The sequence below is a fragment of the Tarenaya hassleriana genome, unplaced genomic scaffold, assembly GCF_000463585.1.
Source record: "Tarenaya hassleriana unplaced genomic scaffold, ASM46358v1 Cleome82, whole genome shotgun sequence".
Taxonomy (NCBI): domain Eukaryota; kingdom Viridiplantae; phylum Streptophyta; class Magnoliopsida; order Brassicales; family Cleomaceae; genus Tarenaya; species Tarenaya hassleriana.
In genome coordinates, this window is record NW_010970652.1 from 40,635 (window position 1) to 61,577 (window position 20,943).

At 38.7% G+C, this 20,943-nt stretch overlaps 6 protein-coding genes across 9 annotated transcripts; 3 read left to right on the forward strand and 3 right to left on the reverse strand.

Annotated features, from left to right (window-relative positions):
- Window positions 1–377: 377 nt before the first annotated feature.
- LOC104803195 (uroporphyrinogen decarboxylase 2, chloroplastic) lies at window positions 378–2,645 on the forward strand. Its single transcript, XM_010527076.2, has 6 exons — window positions 378–585; window positions 1,128–1,264; window positions 1,354–1,464; window positions 1,576–1,764; window positions 1,846–1,971; window positions 2,055–2,645. Exons 1-6 carry the CDS (start codon window positions 471–473, stop codon window positions 2,568–2,570), a joined length of 1,194 nt encoding a protein of 397 aa, XP_010525378.1. The 5' UTR covers window positions 378–470; the 3' UTR covers window positions 2,571–2,645.
- A 418-nt stretch (window positions 2,646–3,063) lies between these two features.
- Window positions 3,064–4,333, forward strand: LOC104803293 (mitogen-activated protein kinase kinase kinase 1). Its single transcript, XM_010527212.1, has 2 exons — window positions 3,064–3,391; window positions 3,768–4,333. Exons 1-2 carry the CDS (start codon window positions 3,064–3,066, stop codon window positions 4,331–4,333), a joined length of 894 nt encoding a protein of 297 aa, XP_010525514.1.
- Window positions 4,334–6,222: 1,889 nt separating this feature from the next.
- On the forward strand, window positions 6,223–7,414 carry LOC104803294 (mitogen-activated protein kinase kinase kinase 1-like). Its single transcript, XM_010527213.2, has one exon. The coding sequence runs from the start codon at window positions 6,232–6,234 to the stop codon at window positions 7,249–7,251; it is 1,020 nt and encodes a 339-aa protein (XP_010525515.1). The 5' UTR covers window positions 6,223–6,231; the 3' UTR covers window positions 7,252–7,414.
- Window positions 7,338–11,272, reverse strand: LOC104803295 (mini-chromosome maintenance complex-binding protein-like). The gene is made up of 14 exons (XM_010527214.1): window positions 11,054–11,272; window positions 10,693–10,806; window positions 10,491–10,598; window positions 10,271–10,381; window positions 9,845–9,886; window positions 9,502–9,618; window positions 9,248–9,403; window positions 9,074–9,148; window positions 8,869–8,985; window positions 8,414–8,616; window positions 8,171–8,306; window positions 7,842–8,069; window positions 7,652–7,719; window positions 7,338–7,551 (listed from the first exon to the last, which is right to left on the reverse strand). The coding sequence occupies exons 1-14, from the start codon at window positions 11,219–11,221 to the stop codon at window positions 7,428–7,430; spliced, it is 1,767 nt and encodes a 588-aa protein (XP_010525516.1). The 5' UTR covers window positions 11,222–11,272; the 3' UTR covers window positions 7,338–7,427.
- A 307-nt stretch (window positions 11,273–11,579) lies between these two features.
- LOC104803196 (potassium transporter 2) lies at window positions 11,580–15,933 on the reverse strand. 4 transcript variants are annotated; one of them, XM_010527078.2, is made up of 10 exons: window positions 15,736–15,933; window positions 14,834–14,938; window positions 14,456–14,690; window positions 14,121–14,366; window positions 13,962–14,015; window positions 13,610–13,870; window positions 13,489–13,541; window positions 13,295–13,412; window positions 12,943–13,197; window positions 11,580–12,859 (listed from the first exon to the last, which is right to left on the reverse strand). In XM_010527078.2, the coding sequence occupies exons 2-10, from the start codon at window positions 14,867–14,869 to the stop codon at window positions 11,736–11,738; spliced, it is 2,382 nt and encodes a 793-aa protein (XP_010525380.1). In that variant the 5' UTR covers window positions 14,870–14,938; window positions 15,736–15,933; the 3' UTR covers window positions 11,580–11,735. The 4 variants fall into 4 exon arrangements, with proteins under 4 accessions (XP_010525380.1, XP_010525381.1, XP_010525382.1 ...); XM_010527079.2 differs by lacking the exon at window positions 15,736–15,933 and adding an exon at window positions 15,241–15,440; XM_010527080.2 differs by lacking the exon at window positions 15,736–15,933 and adding an exon at window positions 15,156–15,440.
- Window positions 15,934–18,982: 3,049 nt separating this feature from the next.
- On the reverse strand, window positions 18,983–19,596 carry LOC104803197. The gene has a single exon (XM_010527082.2). The coding sequence runs from the start codon at window positions 19,466–19,468 to the stop codon at window positions 19,181–19,183; it is 288 nt and encodes a 95-aa protein (XP_010525384.1). The 5' UTR covers window positions 19,469–19,596; the 3' UTR covers window positions 18,983–19,180.
- Window positions 19,597–20,943: the final 1,347 nt, after the last annotated feature.

Genomic DNA, 20,943 nt, shown 5'->3' on the forward strand with positions numbered 1-20,943 from the left:
AATCCAAAAGCCAAAAACCAAAAACTAAAAACCAAAATCCAAAAACTAAAACCAAAAACCCAAAATAAAAGCCATCTCCATTCAAAGCCTTAATTTTTTACGCTTTCGTATACTGTTTTTTAATAAATTACTTTGTCTTAATTAATTATTCTTTCATAGTAATTAATTATAAATTATATTTGTCATCTTAGAAAAAAAGTTCTATATTATAAAAAGTTAGTACAAAATATTTTTAGATATTTTAGTCTTGTAATTATGTAGTTGTTCTCTAATCACACTAGTATGCGGTAAAAGCTGACTAGGCATGGTTAGTGACACGTCAGTAGATACTCTTATCATCCTCTTATCTTCGTCAACCCAACCAAAGTGCCGAAGCATGTTGTTGTTGTTCTATGCGTTGAAATACTGATATGCTAAGGTCCCGTGGAAGAGTTGCATAGCCCAGAAAAATTTCTCTGCAATCAGAGAGGATGCAGATCCTTCAAGCCCACGCCTCTTCGGTTTCTTCCTTCAACACTCTCTCGATTTCTCCGAGGAAATCGCTCTCGTATCAGAAGCCCCGTCTGATTCGCTGTTCTGTCGGCGGTATGCGATTCTGTGCCTTAATTTTGTCCTTCTTTCCGTAAATTCTTATCAATATTTCGCTATATTTCGAATGGGTATCGAGAAAGCCAGGAATTTTTTGCTTAATCTGGTCAATTTCACTCAAGTTTAGGAGAAAATTTTGCTCATTTTGGGCAGGGAGAAGCAAGTTAGGGTTGCTGTTGTAATGCTTGAATTTCATTGTTTTCCTTGCTTTAACAGGATAGAATTTGATGGGTTCTTCACGATTTGACAGAATCTGTGTCGGATTGCTCTGTATCCGCAAATCTGTAGTAGAAATTAGCATGTACGAGTTTTGCTGAGCAATGGCTCAATAGCCCTAAGCCAGGTTGAAAAAATAGCCCCTTTTAACATATTTGGGTTATCTGGAAATGCTCGATAGTCGTGGTGTGTTAATAGATGGATAGTGTTTGCCCTGCCAAATGGAAATCTGTAGAATTTCATTTTCCTTCTTCTGGTATATGGAGCCATTCTCAGCTTCTTCACGTTAGGGAATTTAATGGAATTTTTGTATGTTTCTGTAGGAAGCTCTTCTCTAGGAACTGTAGCGGACTGTGAAGTTTCATCAACGGCCGAGCCTCTTCTACTGAGCGCTGTTAGGGGTGAAGATGTTGATAGACCTCCAGTTTGGCTCATGAGACAAGCTGGGAGGTACATGAAGGCAGGTTTGCACTTCTTTGGTACAATGTGTTAATGTGTTCTGTTTTGTTCATACGAATTTCGGTGGCCTTAATGCCGATTTCACTGCAGAGTTATCAAACCCTCTGTGAGAAGTACCCTCTCTTCCGGGAGAGGTCGGAGAATGTCGATCTCGTGGTGGAAATTTCTCTGCAGCCATGGAAGGTGTTTAAACCGGACGGGGTAAAGATCTACTTTCGTCTAGTCGTCTACCAATACTTTTTCTCTGTGAACAAAGCCCAAACTTGGCAGTATATCTAATCGGTTGAAATGTCTGTTGTTAAATGTCGAAAGGTGATTTTGTTCTCAGACATTCTCACTCCCTTGTCTGGAATGAACATACCTTTCGACATCGTGAAAGGAAAGGGTCCCATTATTTTCAATCCGCCTGAGACAGCTGCTGATGTGGATCAAGTTAGAGAATTCATACCAGAAGAATCTGTTCCATACGTCGGGGAAGCACTCAGAATATTAAGAAACGAGGTTCTTCCCGTGCTGCTATGATGGAGTTCCTGTTCAAAGCCTAATTCATTGTTTTTAATCTGAGAATGGATTTCGTTACAGGTGGGGAATGAAGCTGCGGTGTTGGGTTTCGTAGGCGCTCCTTTTACACTTTCATCATACGTCGTAGAAGGCGGTTCGTCCAAGAACTTCACGAAAATCAAGAGATTAGCTTTCTCTCAACCAAAGGTGATGCAAATTTCTCAATTGGCATTGCCATTGCTGCATCCATCTGTCATACATATATGAACATTCATTCCTTTCTTCTCCAGGTTCTACACGCGTTGCTTCAGAAATTCACAGCCTCGATGATAAAGTACATACGATACCAAGCAGATTCCGGGGCTCAAGCAGTTCAGATCTTCGATTCATGGGCCACCGAGCTAAGCCCCGTGGACTTCGAGGAGTTCAGCTTGCCTTACCTGAAAGAGATCGTGAACTCGGTGAAACAAACTCACCCGAAACTCCCTCTCATACTTTACGCCAGCGGGTCGGGAGGATTGCTCGAGAGGCTGGCTCAAACTGGGGTAGACGTGGTGAGCTTGGACTGGACGGTGGATATGGCTGAAGGAAGGAACCGGCTCGGAAGAGACATGGCGGTTCAGGGGAACGTGGACCCGGGTGTGCTTTTCGGGTCGAGAGAGTTCATCACGAGTCGGATTCACGACACGGTGAGGAAAGCCGGGAGAGGCAAACACATTCTGAATCTCGGACATGGCATCAAAGTCGGTACCCCTGAAGACAATGTTGCTCACTTCTTTGAGGTTGCTAAAGGGCTCAGATACTAAAAGATGAACATGAATCTTTCGTGTTCTTGATTTGGGATTTGAATCGTTTTTAAGCATCCTTTTTGTTGTTATCTATTTGTCGATTATTCAGAGTTATGGGTTACTAATTAAGACGTTTAAAATAAATAAAATAAAAATATTATTCATTTAGAATTTAATGGAAAAATAGTTAAGTAAACATGCATGTACAAGTTCCCTTTTTACTCGGAAAATTTTAAAAATAAAATAAATGATAGACACAAATAAAAAAGGAAAAAAATAAAAGGAAGACAAGATAACCTCTTTTTCCTTTCTACCGTCGCACGTTTTATTTTAAGATAAATAAGAATAAAAACAAGAAATCCAGGTTCCATTATGATTAATGACTTAACAAACACGTGTTCCACGTCATACAGAACCTAGATCTCGCTCTATAAAAGACACAGCCCTACACAAGTACAGAGACGGACAACAGATCAAAGGAAGTTTCCAGCAGCTGTGGACGAAAGAAGACATGGAGAAGATGATGCAGGTTCTGCGTAATCAGAGTTATGAACCGACAAGGAAGAGATGCGACTTGCAAGTTCCGTGCTTGCCGGAAGAAGTAACAATGCAGACCGTTCGTGTTATCGGAGAAGGGAGCTGCGGGATCGTCTCGCTCGTGAAGGTGAACGATCGATCGTACTTTGCGAAGAAGACAACCTTCGCCATGAGCATGGCCGAAGAGTTTCTTCGCAAGGAACTCAGGATCTTAAACAAGTTTAGTCATGTCCCAAACATCGTCAGATGCTACAGCCCTTCTCTGGAGTTCGAATCCATCGGAGACGATGTCCGAATCTGCAGTATCTATCTCGAGTATGTTGGGTTTAATCTTGTCGGAGTCGGGTTTTGTTTTTCTTAGTTAATTATAGTTTGGTTAGTTGCGGTCATATTTTGGTTATACACTTTGAATAAGTCTTGTGTTTAGATTTTTGGTTTCTAGTTTTTAGGAGACTTAGTCTTTGGATTATTAAACCACTCTTCTACGTGTTCCATGTACGTAGGGTTTAGTTATGATTATTGTATTTCTATAAATATCAGAAAAACAAATAAATAAAGTAAGGTTTTCATGGAGAAACTTCATCTTCTCTCTTATGTTTTTTTCAGCAAAAATATAAAAGCAAATATCAGAAATTAATGTTCTGTTTATTATCATTTTTCTAAGTTTAGTTCTTACAGAGTATGCACCAAAAGGAACTCTATCGGACATTTTGGAGGGAAGGGATTGGAAATTGTCGGAAAATGACGTCAGGCGTTGCACGCTTATGATTCTCCGAGGACTCAAGGCCCTTCACGGGAAGGGGTACGTCCATTGCGATCTCAAGTCGACGAACATACTCGTGTTTTGCTCAGAAGCATCGGGAGAGATATATGAGGTGAAGATTTGTGATTTCGGGTTGGCGAGAGAGCCGGGCGAATCTAGTTTCTCGCACAAGAGGAAGTACAGGGGAACGGCTCCGTACATGTCGCCTGAGTCGATAGGACCGAGTGGAAAGATCGGTCCCGATCTGGACATCTGGTCTCTAGGCTGTCTGGTAATTGAGATGATCGGTCTTAGCGAGGCGCCGGTGGAGGACGCTGATGGCGGAGGTTTCTACCGGTGGGAGGTACCGGAAAATATCTCGGCGGAGGCCAAGGATTTCGTCAGCAAATGCATGAAGCTGCATCCGTTCGAGCGGTGGACCACGGAGAGGCTGATGGATCATCCCTTTGTCGCCAAAGTAGCGTCTCAAATTCCCATGTGACAGAGCGATGGTGGCTCGTCGTCATTCTAGTTTTGGGTTTTAGGGTTTGTTTGTTTTTTTCTTTTTATGTAAGGGAAAAGTTCAATTCTTTCAAGTGTATTCTTCTTCAATTTCAGACTACTATCAATATGACACGTGTTTTGAAATACGTGTTAGTGCATCATATATAATTGTCCAAATTCATGTTAAAAGGGTTTACATGCAATTCTCTTCTCAACGAGCATCTCATCATCACTAAGACCCCATATTTATTTATTTTTCATTATAAAACTATTGGTATTTCTATAACAAATAAATAAAAATTATCATAACTCTTCATAAATATAAATTATATATTATCTAATTATATTTCTAATAATGTTTATACGACAGGTTTTTAAATTCTTTACTTCCATTTATTTATTTTAAAATTTATTGATAATAAAAATAAATAATTTAAAATTCTATCTTTATCTAATCTTAAACAAAATCTATAAACAACGACATTCACCAAAACCCCAACGCCTTCTCAACCCTTTTCTTGTACCACAAGTAAACCGTGTTCTCGTCGCTTTGGCTTTGGTTAACCCGATGCGATTCTAAATCGGTTTCATGGTAATCTCTTTCTGATCGATGTTAAAGTCGTAATTCTTTTTGTTATGACAGTTGATTTCTGTACAAAGGCTGCTCTTGTCTTTACTACTATTGAAAATTTTGTTCTTATAATCTATAGTTTTCACAAATTATATATTTTCTGCACCCAAATGCTGTTATTTTATATATATATATATATATATATATATAGTGGGTTCATAACTAAACCTTGTGACAAAACGAAAGTCTAAATAATTTATCTTCTCAAATTAGTGTTATTCGTGACTTATAATCTGTGTTATTTGGAATTTTCATTTAAATATCTAAACTTTCCAAATGCGGTTGAATTCCCACCATATAATAATAACTTTAAATATATGTTATTAATGGTCATTTCTTTTAAAATATAGATATCTCAAATGTTCATTTAATGTTTTATAATTCTGAAGGTAATCCAAGAATTTAGAAATTTGTATTTTTATAAAAACAAATAAAACAGTTAATGTATTTACATATTTAAAAATCCGAGATTAATCTGAAATTTTTTACAATTAACCTTCATTTATTTTTTTATAGGAGTTTTAGTTTCCTTTGTACAACTTCATATATTTTTCTCTTAAAATGGCAATATCTATGATAATTTTGAGTTTCCATTCTCCAATAAAACTGACAATTTTTTGTTCCGAAAAAAAAGGCAATTTTTTTTATTTTTTTGCCAAATTATTTTACAAATAATTAAATTAGGATATTTACGTGAGTTTCCTTTTGTTATGTACCTTCCTCCCACTTAAACTACACAATTAAGTCCCTTGAGCCCCAAGCTTCGGAGCAGTATAAGAAAGGAAACTTTCGTGTAAATTAATATACTATAAACTTTTGAGATGTGATAAATTTGAATATGTTATTAATTGTTATTATTTTTAGAATATAGATATTCCAAATGTTAACTTAACGTTTTTACTATTTTCTAGCGGTAATCCGAAAGAATTTTGAATTTATATATTTATACGAAAAATTTAACTAGTTAATATACTCACATATGTTTAAAATAATTAATATCCATGATAATTTTGAGATTCTATTCTCTAATAAAACTGAATTTTTTTCGTTTCGTGGAAAAAAAAGGCATCTTCAGATGTTTAAAATTTGAAAATAGTTTTTTTTTCCATTTTTTCCAAATTATTTTTACAAATAATTAGAGAAGGGGATTTACGTAAGTTTCCTTTTCTCTGATGTATCCCAAGCTTCGAAGCAGTATAAATAAAGAAGAAAAGAAAAAGAAAACAAAGAATCAAGATCGCCGATCAGTTGTTGAACGGAGAGAGATGGAGGTCGTGAAGAAGCTGGGGAAGGGTTCTTTCGGAGAAGTCGATCTCGTCAAGTTCGCAAACTCCGACGACGGCTCCTTCGTCCACGTGGCGAGGAAGAGCAGCCACGCGTGGAACTACGACTATCTCCACAAAGAGATTCGGATTCTTTCCAAACTCCGAGGCTGTCGCGGAATCGTACAGAGCTTCAACGACGAGTTACACGTGGACTCCACCAGGTTAGGGTTCAAGATTTACAGGCTCTTCTTGGAGTACGCGGAGGGAGGGACACTCGACGATCTCATGGGCGAGTTCGATGGTCGGAGAATGCCTGTCCAGATGACCAGACAGTTCTCCCGCATGATTCTTGAAGGTCTTGTCTCCCTCCACGGAAATGGGTTTGTCCATTGCGACCTTAAACCCGGCAACATCCTCGTTTTCCCAAGTGGAGATGGAGATTCGAGCGCATCGTACGAGGTTAAGATCGCAGATTTCGGGATTTCAAGGGAAGTCGGAGACGAAGACGACTGGTGGAAGGAGGGCTCTCCGTTCTGGGGAGATCCTGTATACATGTCGCCAGAGTCGGTGAACGAGGGAAAAATCGGAAAAGCCCTCGATATATGGTCGATGGGCTGCGTCGTTTTTGAGATGTTAACGGGAGAACTGCCCTGGCCCTTCGACGAGAACGAGGAAGAGAAGATCAAAGAAGCTTTGAGGAAGGGAGACGCACCCGAAATCCCCGAGAATCTGCCTCGGGATGCGAGGGAGTTCTTGGAGACTTGTCTCGCAAGAAACCCGGAAGAGAGAGGAACTGTTTCTGATCTGTTGAAGCATAAGTTCATCACCGGAGAGGAAGGCGAGAAGGAGAAGAAAGCAGACGTGGAAGAATGTAATGATCATGAGACAGAGCTGCAAATGGCGACGAGGCCAGAGGCGTTCGAGACCTTTCTTCCCTGTCCGAGGCCACAGATCTTTCATGATGCTGTCAACAACTCCGGGTTCTGCCCTTTAGCAAACCTGTTGAAATCCCATATGTAAACCAGAGCTTATTTCGGTACAGAAGTCAGTCTACTTGTAGCTTTTTTTGTTGTCAAACTGGATCGCAGAATAGAAATATATATAAGTGTTTAGGATTTCAATCATGTTTTTTCTTTTTACAACAGATACCTATAATACATTGAAATCATATCTATGGCAACTCTTTTGAGATTACATTAAAGGTTCAATTTGAGTCTTTCCCTTCCAAGTCTTTCCAGTTCCAGCACCATTTGCCAGTGCTCTAGCGAAAGGGTTGTCTCTCCGAAACTTGCGGACATCAAACGAGCCATCGTCAATAATCTGAAAAAAAGACAATCAAATTTGTTGCGTTTGATCAGATCCGAAGACCGGCATGTGCTTAGATGATGAGAAACCGATGGAAAAAAACTGTCTTCCTTACCTGCTTAAGTCTTGGCTGCCTAAACTACGATCAGCTTGCCTCACGGCAACCAAATCGTTCTCCACCACCTGTAATGTATCGGATACAACCATGTTCAAACACAATGTGAAACAGAGCATTTTTCTTCAAAGACAACCCTAACTTATAAAGACACGAGAAGTTCAGATTCGGCTTTTAACATGTGTAGTACCTGCTGAATTTCCTGTCCTATTGAGTATGGTAACGTTCTACAGGTTGCTAAGTACCATCTCCAAGTTTCTGCAGCCTCTGGGGCGACGGATTCAAAGGAATTTGCTTCGGAGGGTTGAAAAGGTACAACCAAATCAGCCGGCATAGTGTTTGACTTCCCCTTGGAGAAGATGAGCACTTGAACATCAGCTGACATTTCCATTTTATAGTACTGGAAATCATACTCCAACTGTAACAGCTGATGTCAAATTCATATTAGAGGTTGATGAAGTGAAAACTCCGGGAGACCATTGGCCCGTTCTCAGGTTCTGATGTTGAAAATGACATTACCTTCTGATATTCCAATAAATTTTTCAGCAATCTTGCATTCTCGACCCCGACAGAGTTCAAAGTGCCAGATTGCAACTGGGTTTCATCAAATGTCAAGTGTGTGCCATCAGCAAGTTGTAGAGCACCAGGCACCAATCTGGGTCATACACAATAATAATTTCAAACAACATGCAGAAGCAGGAAGATGTAACACAGATGTAAAAAATCGGAAGACATTTCCAACACAATAGAGATGGATCTTGCCTGTTTATTTGGTAATCTTTCTTGGGGGCAAGTGAGATAGTGTTTAGATACTCGATGGTAAGTGGTATAGACTGTGTGAATGGCAGCAGACTCTTGAGGGCGTGATTAAGTCGAGTGCCGAAGATGGACATGCTTTCTTTATTCAGTCCCGTAAGATTAAGTGAAAGCTTACCCACAACAACATCATCTACTCTACCATGCACCTAGTCAAATGGGACAACATTAGAACAAACCATCAGATTCCAAACAAAATGTAACTTGCTAGTCTCTGTAATAAGATTTAGGCCCTAACTCCACCACAAAAGCTAGCTTAAGAGTCGAGGTTTGACCCTTACTTATATATTGGCCCAAATCCCTCTCATTTTCCAATGTGGGACACTTATCACTCTGTAGCTCTGGAGATTGACAGAAACAGGCAATAAAAAAGAATCAAACGCTCCTATTTAGCCAAGTACCTTCGATAGGAGATGCAACAACACAAACTGAGCTGCAATGTCATCATTCCCGAGCAATCCTGTGAGGTACTTCATCAAACTCTCTCTTATCTCTTTGAACATTTTCGGAGATTTTGGCTGCCAGATCAAATTAACAAGAGCATTCAGAAACAAGGCAGGACTACGAGGAATTCGTGACAGCCAAAAACACTAACTGAACACTTGCCTCTATTAAGGAAGGAGCAGAGAGGAAATGTTGGGCTTCAAGCTTCCTGTGGACAAGACTGTGGAGACGTGGAACCTTAACAAAACAAAAGCAGCGTTAGTAACTGTCAATATATGTTGGCTCACGATGAATTTTCATACGGATAACTGGAAACATCTAGGTGAATGTTGCTACCTTTCCAGGGGGCAACTGAACCATGTCAGCTTCAAGACCTTCCGACAATTCATCGTGAGCATCTCTACCTGATACCATGTTTGGATCAAAAGTTAGCACCCCGACAAATTCAACCACATCGTTGAGCTTCAGATCTGCCTCTGGCGAATCATAAATCTACAAAGCCACATTAGGGTGTTCTCAATTGTCTTTTTTTCATGTGATCTGTATGTGCATGTTAATGCATAACAATTTACAAGAAATCAAATCCTGACCTTCACGAGACAAGGCAGACACTCTCTATCAGCAGAAGGCAGAATAGCCAAACTAGTTGGAGTACCATCAGTCCCAGGAACCAGAGATTCCGAAAAGGAAGGACCTTCAACAGCTCTCTAGAATATATAAACCAAAGAAGGTCAGAAATGTTCTAACACAAATTCAGACTATGAAGTTTGTTTTAATCATCTAAAACCTATACTTCTCGCAATTTCGCAAGTGAAGGTTCAGGGAAAATTTTCCAATCTGTGGTTTTTCTCAACAGTTGATTGTATCAATGTTGGATTTAACACCGAAGCATGTTTTTAGATATAAGAATACTGATCAAGCGTGACTCCTTACCATTTTCTTGGCAAGAGAATATCTAAACTCAATCTCAGACTCCTGCAACAAAATATGGCGTTTCAAGTAAGTTATATAGATCATAAATCCCAAAAGATAGGCAATTTATGGAGGTTTTGCCAACCTTCACCTCAAAGTTTTTGCATTTAGAAACACATGAAATATGAACATGATCATCCACCTATCCCCTATAATGATCTAATCGATTTTAACGTAGCGACTTTGGTCAGCATCTGCAGGCATGACAACTAGAAGCAGGAGTTGGCTTTCTTATGCCTCCTAGAGATCATAATGTAAAAGATTCAGACTAGCACTACAGCAAGAAATTCATAACTATCTAAAGGTGAAATGGTTATCACGAGCAATGAAATGAAAAAACAAAACAAATTAGACAAGGGAATTTACATTCAAGTTCATGAGTCAGTCATTTTCCTCATCTTCCCTGGCACGTTTTTCCCTGTGCTGGCCAGCAAGATCCATGAAGCAGCTCTCCAATTCTTCAGAAGGAGATTCAATCCATGAATTTTGTCCAGGGACCTACATATTACTGATCATATGAGACCTGTAGCATGAATTTGATCGTATACAAATATCTAGGCAATACTGTGGACCTAAACCAAGGCCAATGCGAACACTGAGGACATACAGGAATACAGTGTAGCAAGTGACGCTCCCAAACTCGAATGTCAGGGGAAGAAGCAGCAGGTAACTGGGAAACATCACTGTACTTATTGGTTCTCCATGTTGAACCATCCTTAAAACAAGAAAACCCATAGTTATGTTATTGTAATTTCAAGGCCAAGATCACAGGCATCTTCAGTACAAAACATCAGACACAAGTTAAATACCTTGTAAGCACCAGCGTAGAATTCATTTCCAAGCATGTCCTGTATCATCCCACGAAACCGGACAAGGGTATTGGGCTGCAGCCGTTTGATAGACGACGAATCTAGAATTGGAACCTGCATTAGACAAACACCACAGTACCATTACTTTCAAATACGAAGCTAAGAATTAACCACAAATCACTCATCGAGAGCACAAACCCTCGAGACCCAATCAACCGTCGGAGCTCGAACCACATCACACACTTGAAAAATCCTATTTTTTCTGGGTTTCCCCTGAGATCTTTCAAAACCAATTCCCCAGAAATCCAAACTAATTGCCTTAAAACCATAATCAGACAAGCAGAGACTATCGATTACAGACCTGGGACAGCGCGGAATCATCGGAAAATAATTGTCGGAAGAGATCAACGGCGCCCCAGTCCTTCCCGTCAAACGCCGCCGGGTCGGAGACCGAAGATATCGCCTTGTTCAAGGTGAATCGGACGGCTCCGAGCGGATTTGCCCGACAATCGTACGGCGGCCCTCCCATTTCCGGATCTCGCGAAACTTTGTCTGCGTCGCAGAGTCAATGTAGTGAAACTGTAAAACGGGAAGCGAAGCGGTGCTGTTCCGCGAGTTTCTTCCCGCGAATTGGATTATATAAATGTAGTTATGGATTTTCCCGCCAAAATTCTCCCGCTACAGCCCCGTCGTTGCGTGATGATGAGACATCGACCCGGCGTCGTTTCGATCCTTCAAACTACATCTCAAGTTCGGTCAAATATGATCCGACGTCGTTTTTGTCATGCATTCGTACCAAACCATATGTACACCATGGATGCATAGATTTACGTTATAGACGTAGTGGCATGCATAATGGATTTACTTACGTACCCAAACTAAATTAATTGCCAAAACAAAAATCAGCGATTTAACATAATTACAATCTATAACCCAACATTAAGAAAAACACACGACGACAGACACCATCTTCGGTCTCAGTTTTGTAAGAAACAAAAGGAGTGTCAGCATTTACAGTAGAGAGAGAGATGAGAGAGGAGTCTCTAAACGATGTAAACCATGCCGACCTCCAAGAGGGAAACGGGAGGGACCTTGAGGGAAACATCGGGACCTCTGCAATTCCTCCGCAAGAAGTTGTATCCGAAATTCACAGCCAATCTCTTCACAAGTGACGAACCCTGTTTCGCCTTCACGTGCGAGTGCCCTAATATGAACGCCGTCCCCGCCTGCTGCGCCGTTACCAGCTCCTCCATCTCCTCCATCAGCTCCATCTCCTCCTCCTCTTCTTCCTCCTCCTCCTCCACTGCAAACCTCACCCTTTTCATGGCGTTGGCTTGCTGTGGCTGCATCGTCGTCTCCATCTCAATCACGTCGTTGATGCTCTCCACTGTTGTGAACCCCACCGACACGCTCTCCGGCTGCAGGCTCTCCTCGATCTCGAACGCCACTGTCCCGATCACCGCTAGTCTCGACTCGCTGGTTGATTCGTTCGATCGGACTGACCGCGATGTGTCGTCGTGGTCCTGATCGTGGGCTCCGCCCTGTGTTCTTCTATGCCAGTCGTACCGTATGAAATCCGCCAGTCTGCTCACAAGCTCCGCTTCGAAGGAATCCACGTCCTGGTGGACGTCTCGGTACCCGTAACGCACGATACAGCGGTACGAGCGGTGGTCCACTGGTCCTACCCGTCCCACGAGGTACCTCTCGGCCGGCGGAACATAAGGGACGGGAACGGATTTCACGCAGACGAAGACCAGAACTCGGTGGAAAGCCGGGAGGTTGGTGACGAACCGTGAGAAGTTTGCGGGAATACCCGAGGTTAGATCGGTGAAGACTAATCCGATACCGGGAACTCGGGTGATTCCGAGGCTCGGGCCTAACGCGAGGAGCCATTCGAGGGAGACCTTGTTGTGGAGATCGTACTCATATTTCTTGACGGTGGCGTAGTGCCAGACGAACATGACGGTCATGAGGAAAAGGGCGAGGAGGATCGGTAGCCAAGCCCCTTCGCGGAATTTGGTGAGCGAGGCCGAGAAGTAAAGGAGTTCGACCGAACCGAAGAAGAGCAGGAACGCCATGGCTAGGATCGGCGGCTTGTGCCAGCAGATAACGATGACTAACGACATCAAGCACGTCGTTACCAGCATGACCGCCATTACAGCTAGCCCTGCAACCACAAAGTTCGAAACTTTCATCACCAACAAGAAACCCTAATCCAAGACCCTTGTTTGAAGGTGTTAATGGGTTTACCCGATGCATTTCCGAGGTGTTTTACATCCCGAAACCCGATTGTGACAGCGATGCAGAGAATCATTAGCAGCCAGTTAATCTCGGGAATGTAAATCTGACCATGGATCTTATCGGACGTGTGAACAACCTTGACTCTCGGGAAGCAGCCGAGAGACTGGCTCTGGTTTATGATGGAGAAAGTCCCGCTGATGATCGCTTGGCTTCCGACGACAGACGCAAGAATCGCAATCACGAGCACAGGCCACTTCACACTTTCTGTTCAAATCCAACAAAAAATATACACTCAAAGTTTCAAGATTTCTTTGACAGAAAACAAAAACTTTTACGGTTCTTGAATAAGAGAGACACTTACGAGGCACGGAGACATAGAACCCTATCTTATAAATGGAATGGTGATGCCGGGATAAGTAAGCCGCTTGCCCCATGTAAGCCAATATAAGAGCCGGGTAAACCACGAAGGTAAAGGCAATCTAACAAAAGAAGAAAATATGAATCGAATCATTCAGACCCAGATAAGAATCTGAGTTTAAGTTTAAAAAAACGTGCCTGAATTGCTGCGTAAGAGAAGTGCCCGAGATCAGCAAACATGGCCTCGGAACCTGAAAGCAAACCCGTGAGTGAAATTTCTATCGAAGATCCCGACGAGAAGGGCATTGTCCAAACTCACCGGTTATGCACAACAAGATCCCGCCGAGGGACATCCATCCACTTCTTCTCGTCTTTTTCAAGAACATGAACATGTACGTTGGAGACAGAGCTTTATACACATGAGGGTTCCACTTGATTATATTGTATATGCCGAGACTGCTTATACATAGCAACCAAGTCAAGACAATGGGAGCGAAAACAAATCCAATACGATGCGTTCCAAAATGCTGAAGGGCGAAGAGGCAGACTAAGATGACACATGTTATCGGAATCACGGCATCTGCAAAAACACCGAGGAAGCATTCATCAGAAAATGAAAACTTTGCTGATCGATTCATCTCTTTACAGTAACCAGATTTCTTCCCACTTACATTCATGGTGTTCCTTAGACATTGATAGTTCGAGACCAGACACAGCAGAAAAAACTACAACACAAGAGGTTAACAAAGAAAAACTCTTAGCCGAACCCGAAACCAAACATCGAATTCTTGAAGCATACGTATATACATATACGAAAATGATGGTCATACCAGAAATAGCTGGAGTGAGAATTCCATCTCCGATTACCATACAAGTGCCAATAAGAACCAAAACCAGTAAAGCAGTGTGAAGAGACTTGTGTTTCTCGAGGTATCTCTTCAACCACGAGTCGTGATTCTTCTCGGGTGGATGCTCCAGTTTATACGTCGACAGTGCCTCGTCAGCGAGCTGTCGGTTCGGCAGAAGGCTAACTTTGGCGTGACGACAGAGCAGAGAATACAGAGCAAAGGTCCCTCCTGCGAAAAAAGTTTCGATTGCTATGTGTGTTAAGTAATATCTCTCATTGAACGTTGTTCTTATGCTTTTTTTAACAGAAAGGACTCACCTTCTCCATTATCGTCGGCCCGGAGAACAATGAAGACATATTTGATCAAAGGGACCAAAGTGAGAGTCCAGAAGACAAAGGACAGAACACCGAAGATCTCTTCGTTGGTCTCTGAGTGATGAATGTCTTCAGCGAAAGTACTTCGAAACACGTACAGTGGGGAAATGCTCAAATCTCCATAGACGACACCGAGACTCTGATAAGCAAGAAGCACTACAGACCTCCATGATTCCTTCTGCAACACAAACACAAAACCCAGCAGCTTCTTCAAATCTGGGAATTGTAAAATCTATAGAATCTCTCTCAAGAATTGCAATGATTCATCAACTCAAAACTGTAACGAATCTTAGACTTGTGGTGTGAGAATAATGAACAAACCTTTGAAGCAAAGCACTTTCTGAAATTGAGATCCATGGTTAGCTAAGCTTCGGTTTCTGCAGAAATAAGCGTGTATAAATTCTCTTCTGCCTAGCCCACCAAAACCTGCGACCAAAAGCAGATGATATATCTAAATCTCAGCCATAAAGTTTGAAGCTTTTTGGCAATTTTTGAAGAGAAAATGAAGAGACTTTATTCCATTAGACTGAAACCTCCAAAGAACAGTAAATACGAAACAACAACCTTCATGAAACAGAGGATGATAGCAAGCAAGTCACATTCAACCCACATGCCATCTGAGTCTCTATCCTCATATTCATACCTAAATACCCAGAAATCCCCAAAAAAAGCCAAGAACTTGAAGAACCCTAGATCCCAAATTTCATCAGAAACCAAGGAGCCCCCACCATTTTTATTTGTAGTTGCTAGAGACCAACAAATGACAAATCCCATAAAGGAATGGCCCTTCGAAGTGTGGCTGAGTAACTAAGCCATAAATGAGAAGAATTCGTCATTTATTAGCTTTGCCCATGTTCTGTCTAACACCATTTGGAGTTTTCACTTTCGGTTTTTAAATCAATTTCCGAGTGATGCAATAAAAAAAAGGATTTTTTTTTTGGGGTGGGGGGGGGGGAAGAGGAAAAAAAGGTAAAGGAGTTATCTTTATCAATGAAATAAGAAGAGAATACAGATCAGAGAGAGGACGAAGTGGGAGACGATAAGGACACATTACCGCCGGATGGTAAAACTAAAGAACACTTCGAGCCTCGAGGTGTGTTTTCTCGGGAAAAAAAGAAAAGGGTGAAAACATGGCGAGAAAATTCTGCAGGCGAAGAGACAGAAACACGTGATATCCCGACAATTACATTTACGACGGCGAAAGGGTTTCTCTTTCTGCTTACCAACAGGCCTTCCGCCATTGATGCAGCTTGCTACTCAGCCCCCGCTCTCGCCATCACCAACCCCACCTTTCTCACTCTCCCTCTCTCCAGATTTCATTTTGTTTGGGCTATTATCATCCTGTTCCTATTGTTGCAACTGCGATAGAGGTATCTTAAACACGGTAATCAACGAAATTGCTAACAAAAATGACCATAAAAATTAAAAAAGAAAAAAAGAAACGGTTTGTGTAATGATTTGGTTACCAAAATAATAAACTATTTGTATATTTATAGTTTTCTTTTTAGGAAATGGAAGGTGACTTTATTTATACAAAACTATATGAATAAAACGCTGAAACATCAACTTAATTTTATGAATGTATGATGATGACGACGAATCTGTATACTTTGAATCTCTTTGATTCTTTGTACTTATTAACTATTGAATATATTTATAAAAATTATATAGAGAATTAAATAATATGGAAATTATGTTTTTATATTGTAAACAAATGTATCGGTAGTCAGACTCAGTAGAAAGACGGGGAGAGGTTTGGCGTGATTGTCATGGACCCATGGTAGTAGTTGTTTGATACTTGCCTTCTATTTTTTCTACCAAAATAAAATACTTTTTTTTAAATGATGATAAATATATCTTTATTATTGTCGATTTTCCTCACCAATTTTAAAACATTTCAACTTTAATATATAAATATATATATAAATGACTTGTGGTCTGTGCAGTATTTTTAAATATAATAATTAAATTAGTTACTACAACTTGCAAGCACCACAGCGGAAGGAATGTTCTTGTGTTTTTTTAAACATTATCTTTTTTACTTTATTCCCATAAGGCTGCTGCTGCTGGATGAATTAATCTACGTATGGTTCCGCTTTTGGCATTGCGGAAAATAAACGATACATACATACATACATACATATATCATATATGCATACATATATCATATATGCATACATATATGTGACGAATGTACAGTCAAAATCAGATGCTTTAATTAGTCTTTTTATGGAGACTTGTCGCCGTCAGAAAACACGACGATGACCACGTATTTATATATATCCGATCGTATCAAATCTCATATTATAATTAATCATGGCTTATTCACGGGCTTTCCCCCGTTTTATATTCCAATAAATCGTCGAGTAGTCCAAAAGATACCAAATCTTATTATAAAAAGTGATAATAAGTATAGTATTTATAACATAAAAATATATGTAATATGTTATGTTTAAAACTAAAAACGATAAATTTATAAATTTATAACAAATATTTATAATATATAAATAAAAAGGTTTACCAAAAAAAAAAGAGAATAGATCTGGTGTATATATAAAATATAAGTAAAAGTGCATTCAATGTATATGTATCGCATGTCCGGTTGACGGCCGCATATGCAATTATTCACATTCCATCCAAGAAAAAAAAACACACACACACACATATATATACACTATAATTAAAAATGGAGAGAAATAGAGGGAAAAAAAAAGAGGAAATTAATGCAAACAAATTTTTCCAATTTTTCTTCATCTAACTTTTTTTTTTTGCATTGTGTTAATAAAAAAACACTTTGTATTTATCAATTATAAAATTAATATTTCATTTTAAACTCTTGGTAAAATGGTCTACATTCGAAAATTTTACCTTTATATTACGATTTATGATTCATTGTTTGGAATAAAATATTGCATAGTTTTCTTTTTTTTCATCAGAGATATGTCAAATAATTAATAACTATTCAATGAAATGCAAGGAAATGAATTAATAAAAAGTAATAATAATTATTGCGGGAGGGAACGAGTGGTCGAATGACTTCATTGCATCTTATACATTACTAGTCATACACGATTACTATATATAATACATGACAAAAAAAAATGTGCCGACCGATCGACATGATTACTATATTAAATTCAAAAAATTAAAATATTACAGCGGTTATATACTTATCAAGCATGTGAATATAACATATGTTTTGTATCACCCAAACTTCGATAGTTATCAGTGAAACATAAAACGTTTGTCAGTTTGTTCCGTCCCGTCCCGAGTTCGAATATCAACTTTTGGAAGAGAGCGTATAATACAAATACATAACTGATTTCTGATCTCAAAATTAGTCTGTACATTGATTCAAGATACCCAATTATAAAAAAAAAACATGTTTCGTACCAAACTCGCAAGTGATAAAAAACATTCATGAGATAACTGTGGTACATCTTGTTATAAAAGGGCTTCTTGTGTTTTTTTTAATTTGCACCTATACATACACTATAAATATATTTTATCAAATCAAATGTATGATTTGTACTAAGGAAATTAAGCTCAAGTTTCAAAGGAGAAACCCTAATTTTTCTGCTGAAATTAAGGAGGCCGAACGTCATTCAGGACAGATTTTTTTTTTTAAAATCGAAAAGACCTTCCTGCCCATGTCGGGAGCCTTTAACGCAAGCTAGTGGAACACAACCATGCACCGTAGTGAAATCAATTTTATAATATAAAAAAATATGAAATACGTTTTCTTTTTTTGCCTTTCGTAGTGGAAGGAATATCTAGTATTGACATATAATATAACAAGATGCAAAGAAAACCTTGATTTGATCCTACAAATAATAATAAATACTAATGCTTTGATCTTATCCATACATAATATTTTAGTTTTTATCAAAATTGATTCAAAATTAAACTTTGGATTCTATATATGTATTTGCCCGGCCTGCCACGTCAAATCTCACAACACAACCATGTTAAATAATTGAAAAAAACAAATATATTTATGATATAAAGTATTTTTTTAATAAGTATCGAATCTAAACTAAATCGTGATTAAATTGAAATTCGATTTAAAAATCGAATGAGAATAATTTTAAAATTGGAAGAATATGTTTAGAGATAATGGAATCGAATTTGAATAAAAATATATTTGACAAAACAAATTAAGATTTTTTTTCTTCTATGAATCCCAAAATCATTTTTGTTTTAGGCTCTTTTTTTTCCCTCTTTTCTTCTTATCTCATCATTTTCTTACTCGGAGTGGAATTTTTCGTTTTCAGTACTCATTCATCGTTATATTCAACAAAATATATCACATATTTATTTCATATAAACCAATATATGAAAACTGCCACTTTATGTTAAATATCTCGCACGTATGAAAAATGCATTTTTATTTCGTACTTATTTACATACACGAAGTTTCCGTCGCAAGAAGTGTTCATGAATATATAAGAGCAATTCAATAGGACACGATACAAAAACAAATATAATTAATAAATAAACAAAACAACACAAACTCGGAAACCTCACGGGACAAACATATAATATACCATGATACCACATGCGTGCATGTAATATATACGTATATATGAAAATTTTGTATGTATGCATGTATACGTGCGTACGTGAAAAAGATATCGTGTAATATGTACACGGTGTACGCTTGCATCTTCAGTGGCCAATGCCAGGACTTGGAACGTCACCTTGCCTTCTATAGAAATCATCATAGTCAGGAGCTGGTGGCGATGATGATGATGATGATGATCCATCATCATAATAATCTCCCAGATAATCAGTCTCCGTCTTCACCATCATTTTCCTGTCTCTCGTCGCCGGAAAGTCGCCGTGAAATCGCTCCGACTCTAATCTTGTTCCTCTCCGATCGGACGCGAAATTCAAACGAACTTCAGAGATCAGAAGAAGCAGTAGTAAGAGAGCATAGAGGTTATGAACCTTCATTGCAGCAATTTTCCCACACAAAAAAAAAAACAAAAACTGAAAAGGATTAATGGGGTTTAAGAAGAGAATGCGGTGATCTTGTTTATAATATCAGTGTGTATACGTGTGTGTATATATATATATATAGATGCATGCATATATAGATGATTGTGTAGTTTGCATATATTAACGAGGGACACAAAGAAGCAACGTGGTATGAAAATGGAGGGCCAGCTTTGTTGAATTTCGCAGACAATCGTAATAATGAGTTCACTTTAAAATTTTCAAATATAAAAAAATGTTATCCTTTTCGCAATGATAATATCCATTGCATGCTTTTTAATTGGTAAATTACAAAAACCAATTTCCGCAGATCGAATAAAAAAAAATCAATAAACAAATCCTTGGATTAAAGAAAAAAACATATTTTTACAATCTAAAGTTGGAAAATTGTAATGGATATTAAATCATTTTCACCTCATTCGTGTATTTATTTACATTTTGTAGTTGAAAAGAAGATTTAGAAAGAGGTGAATCAGTGATTTATAATGCGAAATACTATTTTCATCGTATATATACATATATATAAATATCAACATAGCATGTACAATGTAAGCCCGTTATCTCAAAGAAGAATTCGTCGAATTATCAATTTTTTACGTCCATGCATCAATTGGGTAACGATGAGCGGAGCGTATGAATGCATATTTAGAAATTACAATATAGACCATACTATAGTGGTCGAATGCATATATACACGTATATGCACATTCATGCATATACGTGTATATAAAGAAACATAATGAGAAATATTTTCGTTTGTCAAGCTTTAGGACGGACAACAAATATGGAGTGAAACGCAACGTAATCGCCGGAGGCACGTGTCATCATTGGTCATGCGAAGTTAGGTGGCATCACTCGAATATATATATATTGTAAAAGGCACCGAAAGAAATAATGTGTGGAAATTCTTTTGTCAACATCAATAAATAAAAGAAATAAATATGTTATTTATTCCACTTTGATGCGGAGAAAAAAAGGGGCCGATCGATACTGAATTCGTTAAGTGTGGCCCTTCTCACACGAGTCAAAATAATTAAAGTAAATAGGTAAAAGGTTGGCTATTTTGTAGGTAAGCTTTTAATTATCTCCTATAAAAATATTATATTTGGTAAAAACCTAACATATCTAATTCTATCTTTCCTAAGTAAAAAATCTAGGGAGTAAAAGAAAACGTTTCCTTCCCTTTTTTCCCGTCAAGGTAAATGCAATATTTCTAATAAAAATATTTAAAAATGGAAAATATCCAGATGAGTTGGTAAAGAATATTTTCGATTCCTTATCCGTTCGCTTATCATCCGTCAATTATAGTTGATTATACCTTTCATGTGTGTGTTCCGAACTCGTATACGTGAATGGAGATATACTTATTCAGTACGTCCGGAGGGTAACAATTGGGATTTCTACGAGATAAAAAATATATATATTTAAAGTTG